This window comes from Alosa sapidissima, chromosome 19 (genome assembly GCF_018492685.1).
Source record: "Alosa sapidissima isolate fAloSap1 chromosome 19, fAloSap1.pri, whole genome shotgun sequence".
Taxonomy (NCBI): Eukaryota; Metazoa; Chordata; class Actinopteri; order Clupeiformes; family Clupeidae; genus Alosa; species Alosa sapidissima.
The window spans coordinates 20,270,287-20,294,411 of NC_055975.1; the positions used below are offsets into that span (position 1 = coordinate 20,270,287).

Here is a 24,125-nt window from a genome sequence, read left to right on the forward strand (position 1 = left end):
CTCTGTGCTGTGCTGAAATATGGGCCAGATAATTGAGAAGCTCTGCAATGTTTTTGCCAAACTCTTTCTCTTAATGTCTGCTTCAATGATTTCCCGGAATCAAGTTTCTTTTTTTAAGAAGACGTTGTCATTCCAACGTAGTCATTATTACCAAGTGTATTCTTGTTTTCTAGAAAAGCTAGTGACACTAAAGGCTTATTTGTCGATGCATGGATTTCTTTTAGAACAGCTTGCAAAGGACAGGCCTTTGTCATCCTTTGTGATGTTTCACCTCCTGGCACTTATACATGCTGTGGTAATGGCCAAGCATTTCCACCGTGTTGTGGGCACTGGGGAGGATTTCTGTGCACTCAACTCGACGTCCTGCTCCGTCAGATACTGCCAGGAGGACTCCTAGTGGCCAAGTAACAACAGTGCAACAAATCTGCACATTCGGTTGCTTTTATTATCTGCCATGGAGATGTTACCTTTTAGTGTCTCTACGTTTGTGTGTGTGTGTGTGTGTGTGTGTGTGTGTGTGTGTGTTTGGATTGTAAGGGTAACCTTTTTAGTCAGCTCTTAAGGCCTTAGGATCCAGCTGATGTTGCGGTTTAGTCTGTCAATACCTTCATTCGCTCAATCAAGCTCTTCTGTCAGCCTCACATGTATCGCAGTTCTACATAAGCCAGAGTACCCTTTTGTTTGATTGGAAGAATTCCTTATTTCATATATTTATTCACTGATCTCTAGTCGATGATGATGATTTGGAATGGTACTTTGGATTTGGATTACTTGGCTGTCCTTGCAAGGGTTTGTTGTGGTTTCTATTGGCATACTGTGTTCTATCCTCTGTATCTGCTAAGGGCGGATGAGTGATCTCTCTTTTGTGTTTTTGAGAAGAGGTGTTTTCTTGGGCTCTGACGGCGTTTGTCGGAAAAAATGGACTGATTGGAGCGGCCCCCTCGGCACTACCCATCTCTCTGCCGGCTTTAATCTCTGTAATTACCAGAACACGATCGATTCCTCTCGCAGACGCCGTCTTCTGAAAAGCCACGGCTCTCGGCCGAATCCTCTCAGGGCTTTCTTTCCTTCACGTGATGCCAAATATGATGATGCCACTCCCAAATCTTAGAAGATGAATTCAGAGAAAGGCACTCGCAGGAAAGCCTGCTTTCATTTGTGGACACACACACACACACACACACACACACACACACACACACACACGGTAACGGTCAGCAACATGAGATGTATGACGTACCTACTCCCCGCCAGTTCCCTGCCACACCCCTCCCTCCAAACACATAGACACACACATTCTCGTACACACATGCATTCTCTCTCTCTCTCTCTCACTCACTCACTCACTCACTCACTCACTCACTCACTCACTCACTCACTCACTCACTCACTCACTCACTCACTCACTCACTCACTCACTCACTCACTCACACACACACACACACACACACACACACACACACACACACACACACACCCTTCTCATGATTAATGGATCTCTCGGCGCTTAGCCATCTCCCCATAGCTCTACCTCGGCTTCTCCCTGTCCACACTCATGCCAGCCAGTGCACGCAAGCATGCCTTAACACCGGCTCATTTTTAAAACATCTCCGCGTTCCCACCACGCGCACACACACACACACACACACACACACACTTCCCGTCTCTGTCTGAAATATTTATGAGGGAGGAGTCCCTCTCTCGGCTCCCTGAGGAGGTCAGAGTTCAGCCACTGGGCCTGCGTCGGTGTTGTCTCGAGCTACGCGTCGCGCTTAATCATACAGGACATGTGTCTGGCCCCACCACTGGGGACCACAGCAGCACGGCCGCTCTCTCTCTTTCTCCCTTTCCCTCTCTCTCTCTCTCTGTCTGTCTCTCTCTATCTCTGTCTCTGACTCCACCTGTGTCAGAATAGTCCCCAAGTGTGTGTGTGTGTGAGTACACACATATGCATATCAGTGTGAGAGTATGACCCACATTTCTGAGCAGAGGGAAGATCTAGGTATATGCATGTATGCACAGTACCTGTGTTAGCATGGGACTGCAGTGGAAGAGATCTTTGGACCTGTCGAGGTGTTTGTGTGTGTGTGTGTTTGCCCACATACAGTATGTGCCCCAGGTAGCTGCAGCAAAAGCGTACTATCCCCTCGGCTATTGTTCAAAGAGAGTATACAAACGAGTGGCGGCAGCTATTCACCTGTGCACACCTGAACACAGTTCCAGAGTCCCCTGTGTAAGAGTCCCAATCCCACTGGCTGAAACTTGGCAAGACACTATTACACTGCACTGCAGACATTTTGAGTGACCTTGGCAACTCTGTCCTCCGGCAGGCCCAGAATTACAGCTTGACCCGAGTACACATAGTGATCACCTTTACCTTATTATTGGGGAATCTTCTTACCTCTACCAATATGAAGCACACGCTAGGGTGATATGTCTGTGCAACCATGGAGCACTAGTTTATGTATCACACACATTAGCTGGTGCAGATTAACTATAAAACATGAAGCAGTTTCTCTATACAGATAGAAAGGGTCATTTTATGCCACTGGCAAGTAAAAATGGTCAGTTGATAAAGAAGAAATATCAATGAATGACTAGTATCTGTCATGTAGGAATAACAACACTGCAGTATTTTTGGCGCATCTGGTAGAAAAATAGACCAATGCTACAAATAGGACTTAACTGGCAAAGCTGGCTGCTTTCTGGCTTGTTTATTTATTTTATTTCCACACTTTCCAAGGCCTCATTATTCTTGATTTCAGAGCGGCCCACGAGGGGAGTCGTTTTTATTGGGCGAATTCGCCACCAAAATGTCGTTTGGCAGCGGCTCCTTGAGGGCTTCATTCCCATGAGAGACGCCTGAATGGACGGTTTACCTCCAGCAGAGAACCTTGTGAAGCCCCCCCCCCCCCCCCCCCCCCACCACCACTCCCCAACCCCCCTCTTTTTCCCTTCTTTTCTTCACTGCGCCAGTATTCTCATGTGTGAAGGCTCATGCTCTCATTGGACCAGACGAGGCGGCGTGATGTAACATCACCCCCCCCCCCCCCCAACACACACACGCACACACGCCCGACTGAAGCAGAATGAGGCTAATGCATCTCCTCTCTCGCTCTCGCTGCTTCTCCCATCTCTCTCGTCTTCCTCTGTCATACGTACCTCTATGGTGCATGCTGGCTTTCTCACTTGCTCTCCTCCCTTCTGTCATCCACGGTGTTGCACTCTGTTTCTCTCCCTCCCAGTTGGCTTCTCTCTCTCTCTCTCTCGCTCTCTCTCTCTCTCTCTCTATCTATCTCTATCTCTCTCTCCTTTACTCTGTTTCTGTGCGCCTGGATGGAGGCTGCTGCAGCTGCTCGTGTTCGGGTTGCTGCTGTGGAGTCGTTCCGGTCTGCTGCCTCTGCAGTCAATGGCGAGGCTGTGGCTGGTGTAGGGGAGGGTGGGGGGGGAGGGTGTGCAGTTCGTGCTGAATGTCATTCCGATGTGACGAGCCCAGATGACACGGGCAGAAATAGACCCCCACCACCACCACACACGCACACCCACCACATCGCTGCCTTTCTCCTCCCCCCACCCCCACCCCCCCTTCTACTTTCACTTACTCTTTCATTCAGCTGCCCGATCAGCCCCCTGAAAATCTCTACTTCTATCGTACCACCACCGCCTCCCCCAAACACTTCCCTGCTCACTCGCTTTGGCCAATCACAGACAGCTCTGTTGCTAGGTAATGGCTCTGTCTCCTCGGCACACATACACACCCCTCCACCACCTCCACCACCACCACCACCGCCACCCCTCTCGTACTCTCTTTCGCCTAAATATGCTAATTCTGTGCTGTTGCATCCCCTCTGTGAGACGATAGCTCTTACACGCAACACATGTTCAGGGGGTTTGTTTGAGGTGGAATGAGCGAGTGATGGAGAGAGAGCAGGCGAGAAAAGGAGGAGAGAATAACAGGGACTGACAGGCTGGGGGGAACGAGTGAATTTAAGGACTGTGGTAAAATGGAGCTCGTCCCTAAGGCACAGGGCGTCAAACTCGACGAGTGAATCATCACTCTACCAGACAAACGCTTTGCGCTACAATTAGGCTCTCCCCCGGCAGCCTGCAGGCCCGCTGAAATGACCTCAATGCTGCTGAATGGTGTGGGCAGCTTTCCATACGTTGTGTTTAGCCATTCAGCCAACATACACCAACGCAGTGCTTTTTATCAGCTGGTATGCAAAACTTTGTGTGAAGAGAGGGGTTATGAACAATTATTATGACCGCCGCGCAGCGAAGCGGAGGTCATATAGGTTTAGTCAGATTTTTTTTTTTTTGTTTGTTTTTTTTTTCTTTTTTCGCATGCCCAAATTTCCGTCAATGATTCCCGGGACACTGAAAGACCGGGGTACACGAAACTTGGTGGACATGTAACCCCACATGGATAGCATGGATCCATCGTTTTTCGTTTTGATCTGTAGCCCCCCCCGCTGAATTGGACCCCCCGAAAGGAGGGTAGGGCAGACACAGTTTTCTGTGAATATCTCGAAAACCGTAGGGTTTAGGAGGACCATTTTTTTTTTTGTATGTTGATCTCAAGGGGCCATGTCAACCCATTCCATAACCACTCATTTCATGTATAGCGCCACCTAGTTAAACACAAAAAAGTAAAAATGAGGTGGTGTAATTGAAGGTATCTGTGACCTAACATAGTCAAAACTGCACGAAATTGGAAGTGTAGGATCATTATGACACCCTCTGTATGCACGCCAAGATTTGTGGAATTCCGTTCATGGGGGGCCACACAATAAATTAATTTATGTTACTATACACCAACTGGCCTGTAGGTGGCCAGAGACAGTTTTCTGTGAATATCTCGAGAACCGTAGGGCCTAGGAGGTCCACCTTTTTTTGGTATGTTGGTCTTAAGGGGGCATGTCAACCCATCCCATTACCACTTATTTCATGTATAGCGCCACCTAGTTAAAAATTAAAAAGCAAAAAATTAGGTGTTTTCATCTCAATATCTCTGGCTGACAAGGTCAAAACTGCACGAAATTAAAAGTGTAGGATCATTATGACACCCTCTGAATGCATGCCAAGTTTTGTGTACTTTCGTTCATGGGGGGCCTTACAATAAAATAATTTATGTGTACATTTAGTGACGTACACCAACAAGGATTCCCGGGACACTGAAAGACTGGGGTACACAAAACTTGGTGGGCATGTACCCCCACATGGATAGCATGGAACCGTCATTTTTCGTTTTCATCTGCAGCCCCCCCGCTGGACTGGACCCCCCGAAAGGAGGGTAGGGCAGACACAGTTCTCTGTGACTCTTTTATGGTATGTTGGTCTCAAGGGCCCACATCAACCTGGCTCATAATCACTCATTTGTGGCTGCATTTTCAGTATTGGCGAGTAGTCGTTTGTCCACTAGATGGCGCATCGTTGCAGTGAGACGTAATTTTGTTGGAAGTTAAAAGTGGGTTGGAAAAAACAATGGACGCTTCATACAAGGACTGTAATTTACCGCAGCGAACATCTAATAAGGATAGGACGATGTTCACATGAAGTGTAATTCGCATTTCTTCTTGAAGCCGAAATAAATCTGAGGATGTTTATCGGACATGCTTGGTTTTTACTGCAGGTACGTTAATCTTGTAATATCAATAAGGACCTAGGTAATGTTACCGTTAGCGTTGGTTGAGTGATGGAGGCATTTGATTTATTGCATTTGTAGAAAACTATAAATGCGGTTATACCAAGCAAATGTATAGCAGCACTGTTTGTATCTTTCGACTGTCATTTATTGCACGTGCTACAAAATCATTCTGTGCAATGGAAGATTTACCAACGTTACACCGGTCTGATACAGTTTTGCCTATACATGCGTGAGACTGAGACGCCTGTTTATTTTGTTATAAGTGCGTGCAGGGTGTGAGAGGGGAATCGATGTGCTTTGATTACAGCTTGGTAGTTGTAGTCTGTGAAATTAAAAAAGCACGTGTGTGTGAAGTATCCAAACAATGACACCTTCATTTCATTATGGCTGCTTTAGCAAAACACCTTAAGCTACTGTGTAGTGGGTCCCATTTAGAAGTGGCTACTTCATTCGCGCTTTCCTTGACTCATGGAGCTGCGTGAATGTTATTACAACTTTTCGCCACGATATGACAGTTTAAGTCCGCTTGATACTGTAAGGCGTAAGCCATTGGTTTCCAAAGGAGATTTTATTTGTGTCGCCAGCATAGCCTATTGACAATTTATGTTGTAAATAGGCCTACCTTATAATCCTACCTGTAGCTTAGGGAAGCTAACCGCTTTCTATTAGGATCTAGTTTGTTAGTTACCGTTTTGTCATAACTCCCTGATGCATTTTTGCATTTAGAATAGCCAGAGCGTGTATATCTCAATCGGAAAATTAAACAATATCGGGTGCCTATGGACTAGGCTGGGTGAACCCAGCCTGATCTGCCAGCTATTTATTTTTTGATTTCTTAAAAGATTGAGCTTGGTCTGATGAAAGCCAGACTAGCCATGGACCTCAGTTAAACAATGCAAGGGAACATGGTCCGTGTAACGCTTTGCAGTGCTTTGTTCTATTTGTTCCATCCATCGGGTCCAAATAAAAAATGTGTTCAATAATCCAATTTTCAATTTGTTTTAACTGGTCAGCAAATAGATAATTGCTGCTATTTTCTAAATGTGTCATTAGTCACGCAAGATAAAGAAAACAGAAACTGGATTGGAAACAAAAGTAACATTCAGTTAATATTGGATTTTGGACCCTTTTTTTTTTAACTGTTTTTGTTGGGCTGAACCACGCGTAGGGGTTGGTGACCTGATAGATATTGGCGCGCGGTGTTGGTGATCACATTTTATCAGCGGATGTAGAGCATAGACTGTAAAAAATAGATGTAGAGATGGAGGGCTATCAAACACAGTTCCGCTTGCATCAAGGTGCCAAGCGATTGATAATGTCAGCTCGAGATCAGAACTTCAGATGCAGAGGGAGACATTGCTGCGTCCTGACACTTATGAGTAGGCCTACGTGAGCCCTAGTAGCCTACAGGCCAATGTAGGCTATTTGCTTTTGAAATTAATAAATGGATAAACGGATAAATTAGGCTCACCGTTGTGTCTTCGTTTAGCCTAATGAAACCTAGTCTAGCGTAAAGCGTTAAATAAGCAAAAATACCATGTCAAACAGTGCTCGGGGTAGCCTGTATAGCCCGGTATAGCCAAGACTGACGTCGATGACATTCTGCTTTGGGGAATTATTTGCTATGGCATGGCTATGGTATTCAAATATAGGCTACTGTAGATATGTTCAACATAGGCTGAAAGTTATGTTTAACGTGCCTTCTCCCAAAAAGTTTGTCATTAATCTCTAAAGTAATGAGTCAAAATCACAAACAACTTCAGGCGGCGCTCCCTTCCACCATCTAGCCTGGCCCAGCTAGATGGTGTTCTCCCCCCGGTGTTCGTGGTTCAGTCCAATCAAAAGGGCAAAAAAGGAAAATTAGAAAATTGACGCATCATTTCAATTTTTAACTTCTGAACAGAAAACCGTAACTGTGCTCAATTGAAAATCAAAATAAGCAACAATAACCCATTTACTGTGCCGTCCTAAAGAATGGATAACGGATTTTTAAGCCTATTTTTATATTTTTTCATGTGAATTCTGCAAATAGAACATAGCACTGCAAAGCGTTACACGGACCGAACATGAATCAGCCTATATTTGCACTAACAATAACGGACAAAAGCTCTTCAACTTTGGCCCATTAAAATGTGTATGAACAGTCTAGCGACGCATTTCATCAAGGCCCATTTGGACATGTCAGTTATTTGCACCACTGGTTAGATGTAAAACAGCATTTCGTTTCAGACTAGGCTACTGTTACTTAATTTGTGCATTAACAATAACGTTTCAGACTACTGTTACTTAATTTGTGCATTGACAATAAAGTATTACATTAACTAAAGATGACTAAAATCTTATGTAGAAGAAGAAACATTCACAAAAAATCCATCCATCCAAAAATGACCTTTGTTTTTGATAGCTGTTGAAAACAGCATGGAACTGACAGAGATGTTTTTGTTTAAAAATACATAAAAATAAATAAATAAATAAATAAATAAATAAATAACATTATGCTGATACCTTTTGCTTTTCCCAAATACAATGTAGCCTACAGGTGTAAGTGACCTTTCATCAATCCAGTTGCAATGGATGAACTGTGATGAACTGCCCTACTTGTGATTGTTTAGAGATTTTAAAGGTTTTATAACAATTCTACATCTTCTTTGGCTATTCTACAATCTATTCACCTTTTCAGCACCAGTAGGGTACTTTCTGTGCAGCCGCACACACACACTCAGGCATGCCAAACAAGCATACACAAAAGTTTCAAGAGTGGGGGATGGAGTAAAATATGGAGACAAATTGAAGTGTGATTTATTTTCGCGGAACAGATGTACAGGACTGAGCGGCGGTCATATTTTGTACCGCTATGCGGTACATCTAGTTTTGCCTAGTACAGTCAGACGCTAGTAATTTCAGGATGGAATGTTGAGCTTTCAAAACAATGCATAACTTCCCTGTAATGTATAAGTATATATACTCTTTTGATCCTGTGAGAGAAATTTGGTCTCTGCATTTATCCCAATCCGTGAATTAGTGAAACACACTCAGCACACAGTGAACACACAATGAGGTGAAGCACACACTAATCCCGACGCAGTGAGCTGCCTGCTACAGCGGCGCTCAGGGAGCAGTGAGGGGTTAGGTGCCTTGCTCACGGGCACTTCAGCCGTTCCTTCTGGTCGGGCTTCGAACCGGCAACCCTCCGGTTACAAGTCCGAAGCACGAAGTCCGATGTACGTAAGCCTACATAAAGCAAGTGAATTTGATAACCTAATTATTGCTAGCTCATATTGATAGGTGTTCGATTGATGTGTTTTTATACCAAAGCTTGAAAATGAAATGGTTTTAATGCAGTTGAATACACTGTATCAGAATGTTCATAATTTTATATATCAGCAGTAGCGTGCATCCACCCAAGGTGGGTTCAGTTAGTCTTCTCTGGAGATTGTGTGCTGAATGATTAACTGAAATAAAATGGCAGTGGAAGTGAATTTAGTTCCAGTTAGCGCACTTCGTCGTGTTGGGGCCTCGTTTGGACTGTCCTCATTCTCTGGTGCGTGTACGCCAAGCCTTCCGTCTGCCTCGCCTAACAACCCCCCCCCCCCCCGACAGCCTGTTAAACGTCGCCCTCTAACAAACAGGCGCAAACAGGCTCGGCTGCTAAATTGGGCTTTCCCTTTCGTCTGTCCCTTGGTGAAAGAGCCTCTCTCCAGCTATTAAATCAGCCTGCGCGCCTCAGAGTCAAAACGCATGGCGCTACCTCCCCACCCCCTTCCCTCTTTTCTCGTTCCACGACTCTCTCTCTCTCTCTCTCTCTCTTCCTTCCTTTCTCTCTCCCTCTCTTCCAACCCGACACCAAATCTGGAAGCTATTAGGCAATCACTCGAGGGATGGTGGTGCGGATCAGGCTAAATGGATTGTGCTTTTGGATGCTGTTTGGGGGTGCCATGGTGTTATTTATTTATGTGGAGATGTTCCTCGACTGCAAGCCCCAGTGACAATCATTCTTAATTGCACATATGATGTCAGCCCTTTCCATGGCTTTGTTCCACGTCTTTGGAGACTGAAGAATTAATGGGTGTGTATGAAACAGTGGCCATGTTATGTGTGTGCGTACCTGGCCGTGCTTTGAGTAGCTTGGAATGTTTCATATGCCACTGAGCCACCAAACCAGGCTGTGCTCAGAATACAGATACGTAATGTCCTGAGGTTTATGTAAGAGTTGTCAGTTGCGCCTTGACACCCCTCGTCACCCCTGGACAGCGAATCTTTATTAGTATGGACCACATGGGAAGACCTGTGTGTGTGTGTGTGTGTGTGTCAGAGAGTGGGTGGGAGGGTGTGCATGAGTGTGCCTGAGTTAGCGCGTTGTCAAGGGAAACCGTCTTTCGTGGTGGTTCTCCACGCCGCTCTTAGCCTACTCCGAACGCTTGGCTGTCGCCCAAGGGAGGACCGAGTAGCTGTGCTGCTCCGGCTTCAAGCACCCCCAACCTCACCATCACCCCCCACCAACCACCGCCACCCTCCCTGGATGAGTGTATGTGCCATGGGTGCAGATGCAAGAGGAATGAAAGCAGAGAGAGAGAGAGAGAGAGAGAGAGAGAGAGAGAGAGAGAGAGAGAGAGAGAGAGAGAGAGAGAGAGAGTACAGAGATACAGAGATACAGAAATAGAGATACAGAGATACAGAAAGAGAGAGAGAGAGATACAGAAAGAGAGAGAGAGAGAGAGAGAGAGATACAGAAAGAGAGAAAGTAAGAGAGCGATGGAGAGAAAGCGAGAGGGAAGGCTAGGAGACAGAAACGACAGGCAGCCGGGTCTATGCTGGCTGCCACGGGAGTCAGTGGTGACCCTGCGAGCCTCAGCTGCCATAAATATGTATGCGAGCCGCTACAGCCCCGCTGTTATTAAGAAAGAACCTTTACATTAATCATGAAAGGGGGGTGGGAGATGCCGCAGCTTTGTTTCGGCATGGATAAATATTAATGAGAGCTGTGTAGATCGAGGGGAAAGAGAGAAAGGGAGGGAGGGGGGGCGCGTCGAAGGCTGGCTGGGCGGATGCCGCTTAAATAACGAGCGTATGTGGCAGCTCGCAGGGGGCGTGTGTGTGTGTGTGTGTGTGCGAGCACATGTGTGCAAGGAATACTAATGGTGAGTAGCAGTTTTGTGCCAAACGCTAGTCTCTCCTCCGACAGCTACACTACTCTTTCTCCACCATACTGGAGATACGCTTTCCAGCGAAAGGACCCTAGTATGGCTGTTGTGTTCAGGTGTTCGCACCCACACATATAAAACTGCAGCCTTTTTCACATAAATGCAAACCGACTCAAGGATGGATGGACAGAAATAACCAATCTAACACTTTCTGACCTCTACCTGGCATTAAAGTCACACATTCTCACTCGTCGCGTGCATGTCCTTTCAGCAGGGAGGGTTATCTGGGCGTCAAACCCTGACAGCAGAGCTCTCCTGTTGTAAATTCTCCGCTACGTTTAATCACAGACCGTGCAGAGCTGGGGTTCACATCTGTCAGGGATGTCCTCTGTTACCTTCCAAGGTTGACGTGTCGGGAGAGCAGAGCTTCAGCAAGCCTCCCTCTCTATGCCTTACACTTCACATGTGTGTGTGCTGCTGTACTCTGCCAAGAAGTTGGATGTCCTGTAGGCTAAGCATGATTTTCATCTGCACTATAGGATGAAGTGGTTGCAGTGCAGTTTTCAATTTCAACATTCACCTTGGCTCACCCCAAAGCTGATTCTTGGAAATACTTTTTTTCTTTTGTCATACAGTCAAGATCATGACTGAACTAGCTGAGTAGTCAATGGTAGCTGGGGGTTCATTTTAATTTTCTCAGTGGAAGCTGGCGTTTTTTCCATTTAATGCCAATCTGCGATTTATCCATTTAAACTAAGCCTCACCTGCCGGAGGAATCGCCAGGCTTTTGGAGGAAATCTAGAGGGATTAGAGGGGAGATGATGAAACTCGCTTGAGTGGACTCCCAGGAGGTTTTGGAGGAGCTCTCGGAGATTCGGGGTTTGTCAAGGTTTGAGGTGTGGGGCGAGGTGTGTGGATAAGGTGGTGAGTGTGTGTGGGGGGGTGGTTGCCTGTCTGCGCTTGGCTAACATCTGCTGGAGTGTGATTGAGTCCAAATTGTAGGAATTTAGTGGACGGTGATTTGAAGGGCTTTTTTGGGGGAGAGCTGAAACAGCTTCCCTAGCTTCCTCCAGACACTTTTGGGCTCCACGAATACAAGGCGGAGAGGGGAAAATTGCTTTTAAATTAGACTTGTACCCCCCACCCCCATCCCCCCTCCCCATCCCAGATTCACCCTCTTGGTGTCGACAGGAGAGAGAGAGAGAGAGAGAAGGAATGGGCAAAGTGAATATCGAGTCAGAACATCCAATTTGGCCTCGCTGAGAAACAGCACGGCACAAAGTGAGGGCAGAGCAGATGTGCCGAAAAAAGACCAAGTCAGTCCCACGCTGGTCTGGTCAGCAGGATTTTGCATTGTTGCCCACCCCCCCCCCCCCCCCCGACACACTAACTCCCTCATCCCTGGGTCCACTTTTGTCAGTTTCTTAACTGGTTCGTACATGGCTTTGTGCATAGGTGTGAGAAAGAGAGCAAGTATGGTAGGTATGGTTTTGCTGAGTGTATATTTGTATGTGTGCAGTGTGTGTGCTATTGTATGAGCAGAGTGGGCTGTATGTGTGCCCATGTGTCAGTGCCTTGCATGTAGTAATGTAGGTATGAACTTGCTGTGTGTGTGTGTGTGTGTGTGTGTGTGTGTGTGTGTGTGTGTGTGTGTGTGTGTGTGTGTGTGTGTACTTCTGTCCGTTTATTTCATGTTGGGTTTGCATGGATGTTTTCTCTTCATGTGCTCTTTTAATTGGTCCACCTATGGCTTCTCCCTTCACCCCAAACCTGCCTCGCCACGACATCCCAGACCAATTCTTCAACAAAACAACAAGCCACTTCCTGCCGAGATTTGGCTCCATTATTGCCGTCGTTATTATTTATGTGAGTGTGATTAAATGTAAACCTCTTCCGCTACGGCCGTGAGGTGAAACCAACCCCTGTTGCCCCCTCAAGCCCACACACATATACACATACACACACACACACACACACACACACACACACACACACACACACACACACACACACACACACACACACACACACACACACACACACACACAAGGGCAGGAGGCCGAGAGGGCGTCAGGTGGCTGATGTGAATATGAAGCTGTGTCTCATCTGCGCCAGGGCCAGCTCCCTCCGCCAGAGGTTGATGCTGCCCGGCTCAGTGACATTTAGATGAGGCTCAGGGCGCACCTGGCAGGGCAGACTCCGCCATCAGCGCCACCCCTTGGGTCACATTTCTGAAACTCACCCCCTCCTTTTTCCCCTCCCAGGGAAGGGAGAGGGGTGCAGCTTCAGAAATGAGACCCAGAGGGCTACGAACTCCAGCCACAGACCCACACACGCTGGTAGGTTTAGAAAGGGTCTGCAGAGGTTGAGCAACGCTACTTAGCTGAGCATGGTCAAAGCCAGGTGTCTGCAGGTGTGTGCTATTAGGTGGCTACTTTGATGTGACACTCCCATGCCTCTTGGCCGGAAAGGACCTGACTGAAGACAATGTTATGCTGTCCAAAAATAAATAGCTTTTCAAAAAAACATATTCTCACATTGTCCACATTTTATATAGTGTTTCAAGCAGATACGCCAATTCAGTGGTAATAATCTTCATGCAGGCTTTGTCCTTTTACCAGCAACACTGGTTATTTACTTATTTACAATTTTGTCGTTTTTCATACAGATATACACACACAAAGGACATGAAGGGAAAAAATATAATAGACAAGACAAGAACGCCAAAACAGACATGAAATGACAGACATTATAGACATGTAATAATAATAAAAATAAAATAAAAATCAACAGACATCACATACAAGGGAAAAGAAGAAAAAAAAGACCAAAAAACAAAGAGAGATCCTACCCATTCAGCTCATGATTCATTATTAATCGTTATTTCCTCCTCTCTAAGTATTTTAATACTAAGGGACCACATAGATGTGAAACAATGCAATCTACCATGGTGTTCACTTGTTAATTCCTCCAATGGGAGAAAGCGCAGAGCATTTGTGAAATTACAAGCTGTCTGGTCTGGTAGCATGAAAACTAAATCTTTCATGTCCCGGAGCACTGTTGCCCAGCGTAGTTCTGTTTTGCTCCAGCATAGGTACACTAGGCAGTGCGAAAGCCTGGGGTTACATATTTTTGCAGACACAGAAGTGTCACACGCTGGGTGAAATCAGTTTGTCAGCCATTTTTAACTTGCGTCTGGAGGCTGCATGTGTCATCGCTTCTTCTTCTTGAGCACTGCTTCTGAATACCTACAACTGTGAGTCCTCTGCGTCGGGAGACGAAGACACCGCTGAGGAGGGAAACTAGCGGACACCTTTTGAAGTCGTCTTTCCTACCATGGCGACCTACACACACACACACACACACACACACACACACACACACACACACACACACACACACACACACACACACACACAGCAACTCTTAATTAGTTATTTTCTCTCTCGGAGGTGAAAATAAAAGAGGAGCCGTGTTTGGAAATCAGAACATCTTCTTTTTAGTATTCCGTTTTCATTTCCCTACTTTGTGTGCGTGTGTGCGTGTGTGTGTGTGTGTGTGTGTGTGTTCACATTTTCTGCCCCAGATATTGGGAAAGTAGGAGGAGTGGGAAGGCGAGAGCAGTAATTGCTTTAGAAGATATTGGGACTTGATTTTCACCGCTACTCTCCTGTTTATTTTTTATATATATATATAATTCTTGTTTCCTGCGGAAGGACAGACATTAGCATAGTATGACCTCGATAGAGGGTCTTTCTGTCTTAATCCCCTTCCAGCCCCACCCCCCCCCCCCCACCTCTTCCTATTTATGTCTCTAATCAATTTGAGCAAGGAAAAAAAAAAGAACACGGGCCGGGGGGGGGGGGGGGGGACCTGGCTCCAGTTAGACACACGGTTGTGCTCCAAATGGATTAGCGCTTTCTGTGGGCCATCTTAAGTCTGATTGAAGATGCCTGCTTGGGGTGTAGTGGGATGGGATGGGGGGGGGTTGTTTATTTCCAACCCCTCCCACCCTCCCTCACCCTCATATTTTCCTGCCTGAGCACCTAACCTTGAGAGGGAAATTTCGCTGTGCTGTCGCTCCGAAGATACATTTGCCTGCCCGCTGAGGTGCTGTACGCCCCAGCGCAGCACTTACACATAGAGACAAATGGCACCGCGTTGACTTTCAGGAGGCTCACAGAGACGTGTAAACCTGTAACAAACGGTCCAATGCATCAAACTCACCTTTTGCAGCTACTTAAACAGCTATTTTCCTGGATCTGCACAGCTTGACATAAACAGAATCAGTTTCAGAATGCAAGAATGTACTGAATGTTGATTTCTCAAATGTGAACACAACTGAATCAGCACCTTTTATTGTCTTTATAGCTCTTTTGCATAGCAGCTGAAGCAGGTTCACCATATTGTTTCCTAGATGCCTATGCCTGCCACACACTCAGGGAGGGGGGAGAGAGAAGATGTAATTCTGTATGTGTGTGCATTTGGATATTCGTCCACATGTACCTCTCTGACTCATAAGCTCTAATACAGTATGTTGCTTTTATGGGTCCAGTCACTCTCAGTTTGGGTCAGTCGCTCTTGTTCCATATTATTGTATGAATCTGCCCTTTACTGTAGTCGCTAGTCATCTTTCTCTATCCCACCTTTTCTTTCACACCTGACCCCCCCCCAAAAAAAACTCCGTTCATACCATTTGATTTCATTTCTCTTTGTCGTCACAATCTCTGTGTCATCTCTTGGCCTTATTAGCGGCGGGCTTCTCCGTCTGTCGCCGGCGTCGTGATCTGGACGCCATTATCTCCCCTCCACCCCGTGGCCTTATTACGGCTCGGGCCTGTCGTCTCGCCGGCGTAATGAGTCCAGTTGCCGCCTGCCCGCCTGGCATCCCTCAATTATTCTCCCCGGTGTGAAAAGGGTTTTTTAAAAAAGCATACACACTCTCCTCCCCCTCCCCATCCAAGGCTAACAAACAAACAAATAAACACAAACAAAACTCCGAGATTTGAGGAGAAGAATGGAGCTCCCATTTGCGCGTTCGTCTCCTGACTTGACAGAAAAGAAGAGAGAGGAGGGGGGTTGGGGGACGGCGTAAAGTTCTCTATTTCTCTGAAAAGCCCCCTACTAGTGTCTGCTGCAACAGCTACTTTTGCATTTGAATGACATCCTTGGAAATTACGAATAAATGGTCTGTTTTTTTTGTTGGTTAAATTTCCCCCCAGCCATCTTGTTTTTCCTTGACCAGAGAAGAAAAAAATGAAGCACGAGGCACCATGAAGTGCTTTTTGTGTGGATTTGGAGTGCGTTAGCACGGCGGCAGCGGCTGGAAACTGTCTTGATGGTGATTAATTGCCCCGGAGTCGCACAAGTACAGCAGTGTTGAAGCTGTCGGGGTTCCGTCGTAACTCGAGATGGATCAGCAGACCCTGCCCCTCAAAACACCCCTCGCCCCTGGGCCCCTTTTTTGGCCGCAACTTGTTAGACCTGACCCCCCTGTTACCCCTCTGCCTGCCCCACACACCCCCCCTCTCCTCCCTGAGAACCCCTCCCCATTATCACTGGTGGAGAGGCCAGGATAAACACACCCTTCAGCCTCAATTTGAGCCGATACTAGTCTCAGCATCTCGCCTGTGTGACAGGCGGGGTGAGCAGTTTCCTCTCTCTGACAGGAGGGAACAGAACCCAACAGCCCAGCTACCTACTGAGCTTATTTATTCAGTTGCATTTACGTGTGTGCGCTGTACATTAGAATGTCTGGCTGTGTGTTCGGTTAAGGGTGTGCATGCATGCTCTCCATCAGACACTGATTAATGATGCTGGTAGCATCAACAGGAGGAACGCCTGTCCTCTGAATGAACCTCTGAGGCCTGCCCCTTGTGCCATTACAAACATATATATATACACACACACACACACACACACACCGTCCCCACACCCTCAAAGTCATCTACTTACACACCCCCACATGCATAAACGCTCAGAATCGTACAAACAAACACTCAGAACTGCACACAGCCGGGCGCTTTCACAAACACAATGCCCCCGGTCGGGCCCAAGCCTACCGCATTGATTTTTGCTGGCAGCTGAGCGTGGTGCCGACTGGAGGCGGGCCACGGCGTGAGTCATGTAATGTGCTTTTGGCTCCCAGAGGGCTAATCACCTCTCTGGCCAGATGGAGATTTTGTTTTCTTTTTTTCACTCTCTCTCTTTCTCTCTCTCTTTTTTTCTTTTTCCTCTTTTGTCTTTTTTCTCAAGTGAGCGTGAGGCAACACAAAAGCACTTGGCATGTCCACACTGCAGGGTGGTCCCTCTCTCGCAGGTCAGAGACTGACGCGTAGGATGCTGGCCTTGTTTATGCGGCTGAACGGGAACAAGAGGGGGACTGGGGGGGGGGGGTTGGAGTAGCCATTGGGAGCAACTGACAATCATTTACTGACAGGGGCCGCTGGAAACAGGTGTCCGTATTCTTGAGCCACTCTCACTCCCACTGTGAGGTTTTTGTTTCATGTCGAGTTGATACAAATGCCAGATATTTACCGACACCACTAATGTTGAACAACTGTTTGTCTCTAGCACTCTGCTGAGTCGTTTTTTTGTGTGTGTGTGTGTGGAGGGGTCATAGTTATTTTCAAATCACCTTGAGAGTTTCATTATTTTCCCCCTCCCTCTCCTTAGGGTAGACCAGTCTCGACATGACAGGACCTCCCCCGGCAGCTCTCCGGCAGATCTAGGGGAGCTCTCAGGAAGGAGGCCCCAGGACGTGCAGCCCAGGCTGGGCGGGACTGCTGAGCCAGGGCGCCTGTCTGGAGCAGAGGCTGCGGAGGGCTCCAGCTCCGCTGTGAAGAAGGCAAACGAGATGCTGCAGGACCTGGGCCGACTCAAGAGCGAGATGCAAACCCTGCTGCAGGTCAGGTTTCACACCACAGAGGAATGGGGAATGTTTTTCCACATTGTTTGGCACATGCGTAGAGATAATGTGTCATACTTAGGACTGTCTATGGCAAGCCTGTGGTCCAGAAAGTTTTGGATGTCCAAACACTGAAACTTTTGATTGATTTCATGCAGTGTCATGGAAGCAATAAGATAATCTCAAAAGCCTACCCTCCCTCGCTGCTTGTAGCACTGCAGACTTGTCCAAAAAGCAAAGCTTTTGAAAGGAGCTCAAGCCTTTCTCTTTTAATATAGCAGCTTATTGTTCAGCCCTGCCCCTGGGACCCAAGATGCCCTTTGAGACTTACAGGGAGTGGAAGGTGTGTTGTTCCAGCTGTGTGCCCATTTTCAGGTCACAGGGGAGTGTGTTTTCCTTCCCCCACACACACTCACTGCAGATACGCTGTCGATCAACCTGTCGATTGCTGGCGACTCCAATCAGACCAGCTGCCGATTGGACCAAACTGACCATTTTTTAGGGTTTCCATGTTAGCAGACACTAATCGTTCAGAACCTCACCAGGCAGGAAATCAAGGAGGAGATAGAGTCCCCACTCTTGGCTCCCCCCCCCCCCCCCCCACCCCCCCCCACCCACCCACACACACACACACACACACACACACACAAACAATCACCCTCTTTCAGATGGGTATTTCAGTGACCAGAAAACAATTTTCCAGCACCAGCTTTGTCCTCCTCTTCTCCCCTAATAAGTGACAACAGTTCTTCATTCTTCACAAAATGTATTGCTTCCTTTCTCTCATTCTGTAACAGGCTGTTCACCCCCCCTCGTATCTACCCCAACTAAACCCCCCCCCCACCCCCACCCCAACCCCACCTCCCCCAGACCCACACCCCCACTCCGACAGCCAGGGCATTGAGTTTCCAGGCACGCCTTTGCGGCTGAAAAATTCCATCAGCCAAGAATAATGTGTCACAAGGCAAATGACACATTAGCATATAATTGAGGATGCAGGATTGGAATGCTCTTTGGCCGTGATGGGTGTGGGTGTGTGTGTGTGAGAGAGAGAGAGAGAGAGAGAGAGAGAGACAGACATGGAGAGAAAAAAAGCATGACACCTCTCTCCTTGTCTACGTGCTCCGCACTTTAATCGAATGTCACTCATCCCCTCTCTCTGTGCAATAAAACATGCACACCTGTCCTGTCATCAGGAGAGATGCCTTACAAGGTGCAATGGGGTTTTTCCATAAATAAAAAACATAACTAACCATTTGGTATCTGGATCATCACAACCCTTTTTGTCATCTGTTACAACGTTAACAGGCCACGGAATGACGTAATGTGTCGCAGGGTGCATCGAAACCCTAATGGTTATTTATGGAGGCTGTTTAATGGTGGTTTTGTAAAAAGTGCTTCTGTGAGCATGGAGACTGGGATAAAGTGGCGGAGACTGTGATGTTGCTCTTCTCTCTCTCTCTCCCTCTCTCCCTCTCTCTCTCTCTCTCTCTCTCTCTCTCTCTCTCTCTCTCTCTCTCTCTCTCTCTCCTCATTTTCGTTCTCTCTCCTCTCGAAGGCGCATGATGCGTTTCCTGTGGAGCGCAGCAGGAGCACCCTCAACTCGGCGCCAGCACCCGCTCCAGCTCCAGCTCCAGCCGCCACCCCTCCCCCGCCCGCCGCCGTATCCATGGTGTGTTCCCATAGCAACCACTGCCTCTGCAGTGGCAGGTTTACAAGGTTTTTTTGTTTCGTCTCTCTCTCTCTCTCTCTCCTTCTCCTCCTCCTCCCTTCTTTTTCTCGCGACTTTTTTCCCCTGTTCTCTCTTCCTCTCCTCTCGCCTCTGTGCATTCCGTGCACGGCTGCATCCCCGGTGTGGCGCGGACACAATGGCACCACAGCAGGGCTGCGGCTTCGGGCTGCCGCCACCGTCGCCTCCGAAGAAACGGCAACTACCGAGATAAATCAAGCGCCGTTATCACCACTTCACACCTGTGTGCAGAAACAGGAAACAATAGGTGCTATAAATAGGCCTGGCTTTACCATACTTCACATTGCCGTTGTTGTCGCTGTCGTTGTTGTTGTTGTTGTCGTAGTCGTTGTTGTTGTTGTCGCTGCTGCTGCTGCTGCTGCTGCTGCTGCTGTTCTATTTCTCCCAATCAGAGAAGACATTCAGACAGAAGTTCGACGTCCTGCAGTGCCATCATAATTACCGCCCCCTCATAGTCTGATTCATCGAGAGATAAGTGTCATCCAAAATAAACTGATGAGAACTCGCAGTAAACAAAACCAAACGGGCGGACTGAAAATGCGATTCACCTTTGAGGGCCTATTCAATCCGACTGAATGAAAGATGGTCTGACTCCCTCTTCGTCCCCCTGTTTTCTACGACTCATTTTAAGTCAGGAGGGGAAAATAATGTGCTAGTTTTGCAGGACCTTGCTCAGTCTTTAGCATTTCCGGGCCCTTTTGCTCTGATTTTAAAACGAATGAATAAATAGATGGAAAAGCCAAAAGCTAAATATTTATAAAAAAACGAATTTTGCAGGTTGAGGTCGCCTGGCCTGTCTTTGCAAGGTGAGGATGCGTGGTCTCCACATCTCTCCCTCCCTCCCTCTCCTCTCCTCATCTCTCTCCTCTCTTCCCCGACATGATGGATTTACGGTCCTCGCTGATAGATTTATATTCGGAGAAAGGATGAAAGGGAAACAGCCAAGGACTCGCAGCTGCACCCAGCTACGCACACTGGAAAGAAAAAGCACGAGGGGGAGAAAAAGGACCGAGCGAGTGGGCGAGCAAGCACAATGTGTCGACACAAACCAATGTGTCGTGATTGCCGAACGAATGGAATGGTTAGAGGAAGCAGGGGATTAAGATGGATGGTCACCCAAACGGGGCTATTACCCGCCGCCATTTTTTCTCGCTGTGACTCGCCGCTTTCCATTGGTCTCTTCCTCGCTTCACCTTTTCTTTCTCATCTATTTGTCTTTCTTTATATCACTGTTTTGCTTGTTTGTCCCCTCATCTTATTGTTTTAAATTAGGAATTCTGTCTACCCGCTTACTTCAACAACATGTATCGGCTATCTTTGTTTAGCTCTGACTTCATCATCGTATGGTGTTATATTTTTTGTCTGTATATTCTCATCAAATAATATTCTCTATTTCCCCCAACACACACACACACACACACACACACACACACACACAAATTCACACACAAATTCACAGTTATACCCATATCTGAAAGAATATTCCTGTTAATTGAAATCTCTGTGATTGAGACATCAGTCTATTTTACCTGCAGCTTTCCAACCATCTTCCTCTCTTTCCATCTCTCTCTCTCTCTCTCTCTCTCTCTCTCTCTCTCCTGGTTCTCTCCCAGCGGCCTCAGGGGGCTTCAGCTGTGTTCATGCCCACAGCGGTGCCTCTCAGTCGGCCAAGTCTGCTGCAGAAGCACCCGGCCCCACCCTCCATGTTCGAGGACGCCGGCCGGGTACTGAGGGAAGTGCGCCACAGCCGGAAGGTTCTGGAAGACAACCTGGAGGCCCTCCTGCGGGCACGAGACGCTGACGCTCTGCACTGGCAGCTGGAGGCGCTGGCCAACAACAGGTAGGAGTCGCACGCAGTGGGACGGTAGGAAGACAAAACGAGGGACAACTCCCTGAATGTGGTTCATCATTTTAATATTATGATATGTAATATTCATCATTTTAATATTATGATATGTAATATTCATCATTTTAATATTATGATATGTAAAATGTGTGAGTACTTCTTAGCACATAAATAGCACATAAATAGCACAATGAGTACTTGTTAGCATATAAATAGCACAATGACTGCAGGTTATGCCACCACATCACGTAAATTGTACTCCCCTCTGTCAGACATATGTATTCAGACGGTCAGCCATACGTTTTTTGTGTGTGCAGTTACACTGTGAGGCACTAAATTCAGGACGGTGTGGAACGGCAGAGTGACAGTGAAGAATGCCGAGCAATAGCTTTTCTAAATGTCACGGCGTGCCTTACAGGGTGTCCATGATTGCAGAAGAGTCTAGAGCAACATTTCTGTCTTTTCCTTCGTTTCTTTCCATTCTTTTTCAGTAGGCTACTACCTGCCTCGCTGCCGGTGTCATTTTCAGTGCCCGACTGAGGGACAGTCACTTAAATATGAATTCCCCCTGCAGTGATACAAATTTATCATTTCAGCAAGATTAATATTATCACCTTGGCTGCCTTCCATTTTTCGGTGCCCCTAATGCTATGAGAACTAGTCTCCTGACACAAGTAGTCTGTGTAGACTGCGGCAAGGTGCGGTGTTGTGTGCCCGAGTTCCATCTGGGTCTCAAGTGTGCGTGTTCGACTGTGTGTATGAGTGTGTGTGTGTGTGTGTGTGTGCCATGTTGAGTGACAGTGGGCCTCAGAGCACACTCCAGGCAGCAAAGGGCCAAGCCAAACGGAACGCTCAGCGTGATTGGCAGCTGTCAGGGGTGGTCCCTTCATGCCTCCATGCTGTCGGCACTCTGCTGAACCCAATAAACTCAATGCGAGATGTCAAGTGTGAAGCCGAAGACCGCAGCCTCCAGAGGTCAACGCGCCTCGCCTTGCCTCTGCTTATTTATTTATTTTAATTGTTTTGTTTTTGTTCCAGGCTGTTATATTAGTATGGATAAAACTAAACTCTACAAATATAATTACACTTCATTAATCAAAGACCTGAAAACAAGCTTAGACAAATGGGTAGACTTACCAATTCATCTTATCGGTAGAATTAGTCTGATAAAAAATTATATGGCTCCCGAAATTTCTGTTTGTTTTTCAAACAATACCAGTGATGCCTCCAAAGGATTTCTTTCGAACCATCAACAGGCTATTTAGTTCATTAATTTGGCCATACAAAGCTCCCAGGTTAAGCAGGACACTCCTCCAAAGCAGCAGAAAGGAAGGTGGGCTAAACTTAATCCCAAATATGGAACTGTATTATCTTGCAGCACAGGCATAGTACATCAAGCAAGTAATCAATAGTTCAGATAAGAGCTGGATAAACCAATTTGTGGCAGGCAACTGGTTTTTAGCTATTTTTTTCTAAGAGAAAAATCTTAACATGCAGGTTTTGTAATAAACAGTACATTAAAAGCATGGAGGGAATTAAAAGATACTTTATGAGATCATATCCGTGTCCCTAGGACAACTCACCTTTTGGAATAACCTGGCCATCATATTCAAAATACGAAAATAAATGGGATCTCATGGATAAACAGAGGAGTAATGACTATCTCGGATATAATTTTTTAGAATGAAATTACTCCATTTAAGCAGCTTAAAAACAACTTTAACCTAACTAAATATTCTGATATTTACAGTTTAAATGTATAATAACAGAAAATGGTGTCCTAAAATATGATACAGAACTATCACCCATTGAAAAGATACTCTTAAAGCGAGCAGAAATCATTCAGATACAGATACAAGTTAGAAAGAATGCTTAAACCTAACTAATGCTATCACTACCAATGAAAACCTCCGCCTTTTACAATATAAGCTTATGACCAGAATATATTGCACTATGCCCAAAATACATACATTTGATTCCTCTTCTTCAACCCTCTGTGTTAAGTGCTGCTCTCAGGAAGACACCATCATACAGTACATGCGTTCTGGGAATGTGTGAAGATTCCAAAGATCTGGGTGGAAATCCAAAATTGGTTAGCAAATAACCGCAGAATGCAGCTTAAATGAACTGCATCAGTATTTCTCTTGCAGAAAACCGACCATCTGAAATACCCAGTGGGATGGCGAGTGATGTTTTCCTCCTGTTCAGTCCTTTAAAAAACTAATTTTAAAACATTGGAAGGACACACAGGCTCTGACCTTACAAGAATGGAGGGGGGACTGATGAGATAGTATTTAAACATAGAAAAAGCAATGCAGGAGGACCGAAATAAAAAGCAACATTTTAATAAAATATGGCAGGAAATCTATAATGCTTTATGAAAGGCGCAAGTAAGGAAAATTGATGAGCTGGCTTTGATGGGGAACCTTTTGTGTTTGTGAGTGTGGTTGGGATGTGGACGTTTATCTATATATTATGTGGGTGTGGGGGTGTGTACAGGGGTAGATGTATGGTATGTGGATATGGGCGTAGATGTATGTTATGTGTATATGGGTGTAAGCCTATCTAAATATTGTGCGGCTGGGTGATTTGTGTGAATAGAGATTATGCTGGTAAAGATCTGATATTTTGTTTTGATATGCATACTGGGACTCCAATGTAATCTCTGAAAAGCAAATAAAAATAATTATAAAAAAAATTGTTTTTGTTCCAGGCCAAGGTGCATCTGGAAAGGGTTGCTGTTGGTTGGGTCATGATAAGTAGGGTTTTTTTTAGCGCACACTGCAATTGTCAGGAAGGCAATGAAGTATTTCCATTGTGTGGGTTTGTAAGAG

The 24,125-nt window shown here is 46.4% G+C and overlaps 1 protein-coding gene across 4 annotated transcripts in view; it reads left to right on the plus strand.

Annotated features, from left to right (window-relative positions):
- kiaa0586 (KIAA0586 ortholog) overlaps positions 1-24,125 on the plus strand; it is a 124,393-nt gene that overhangs the window by 27,307 nt on the left and 72,961 nt on the right. For all 4 annotated transcript variants that reach the window (XM_042071795.1, XM_042071796.1, XM_042071797.1 and 1 more), the window contains exons 11-13: positions 17,464-17,695; positions 19,254-19,367; positions 21,059-21,285. In XM_042071795.1, coding sequence (XP_041927729.1) covers positions 17,464-17,695; positions 19,254-19,367; positions 21,059-21,285 — 573 coding nt within the window. The remainder of the gene's footprint in view (positions 1-17,463; positions 17,696-19,253; positions 19,368-21,058; positions 21,286-24,125) is intronic.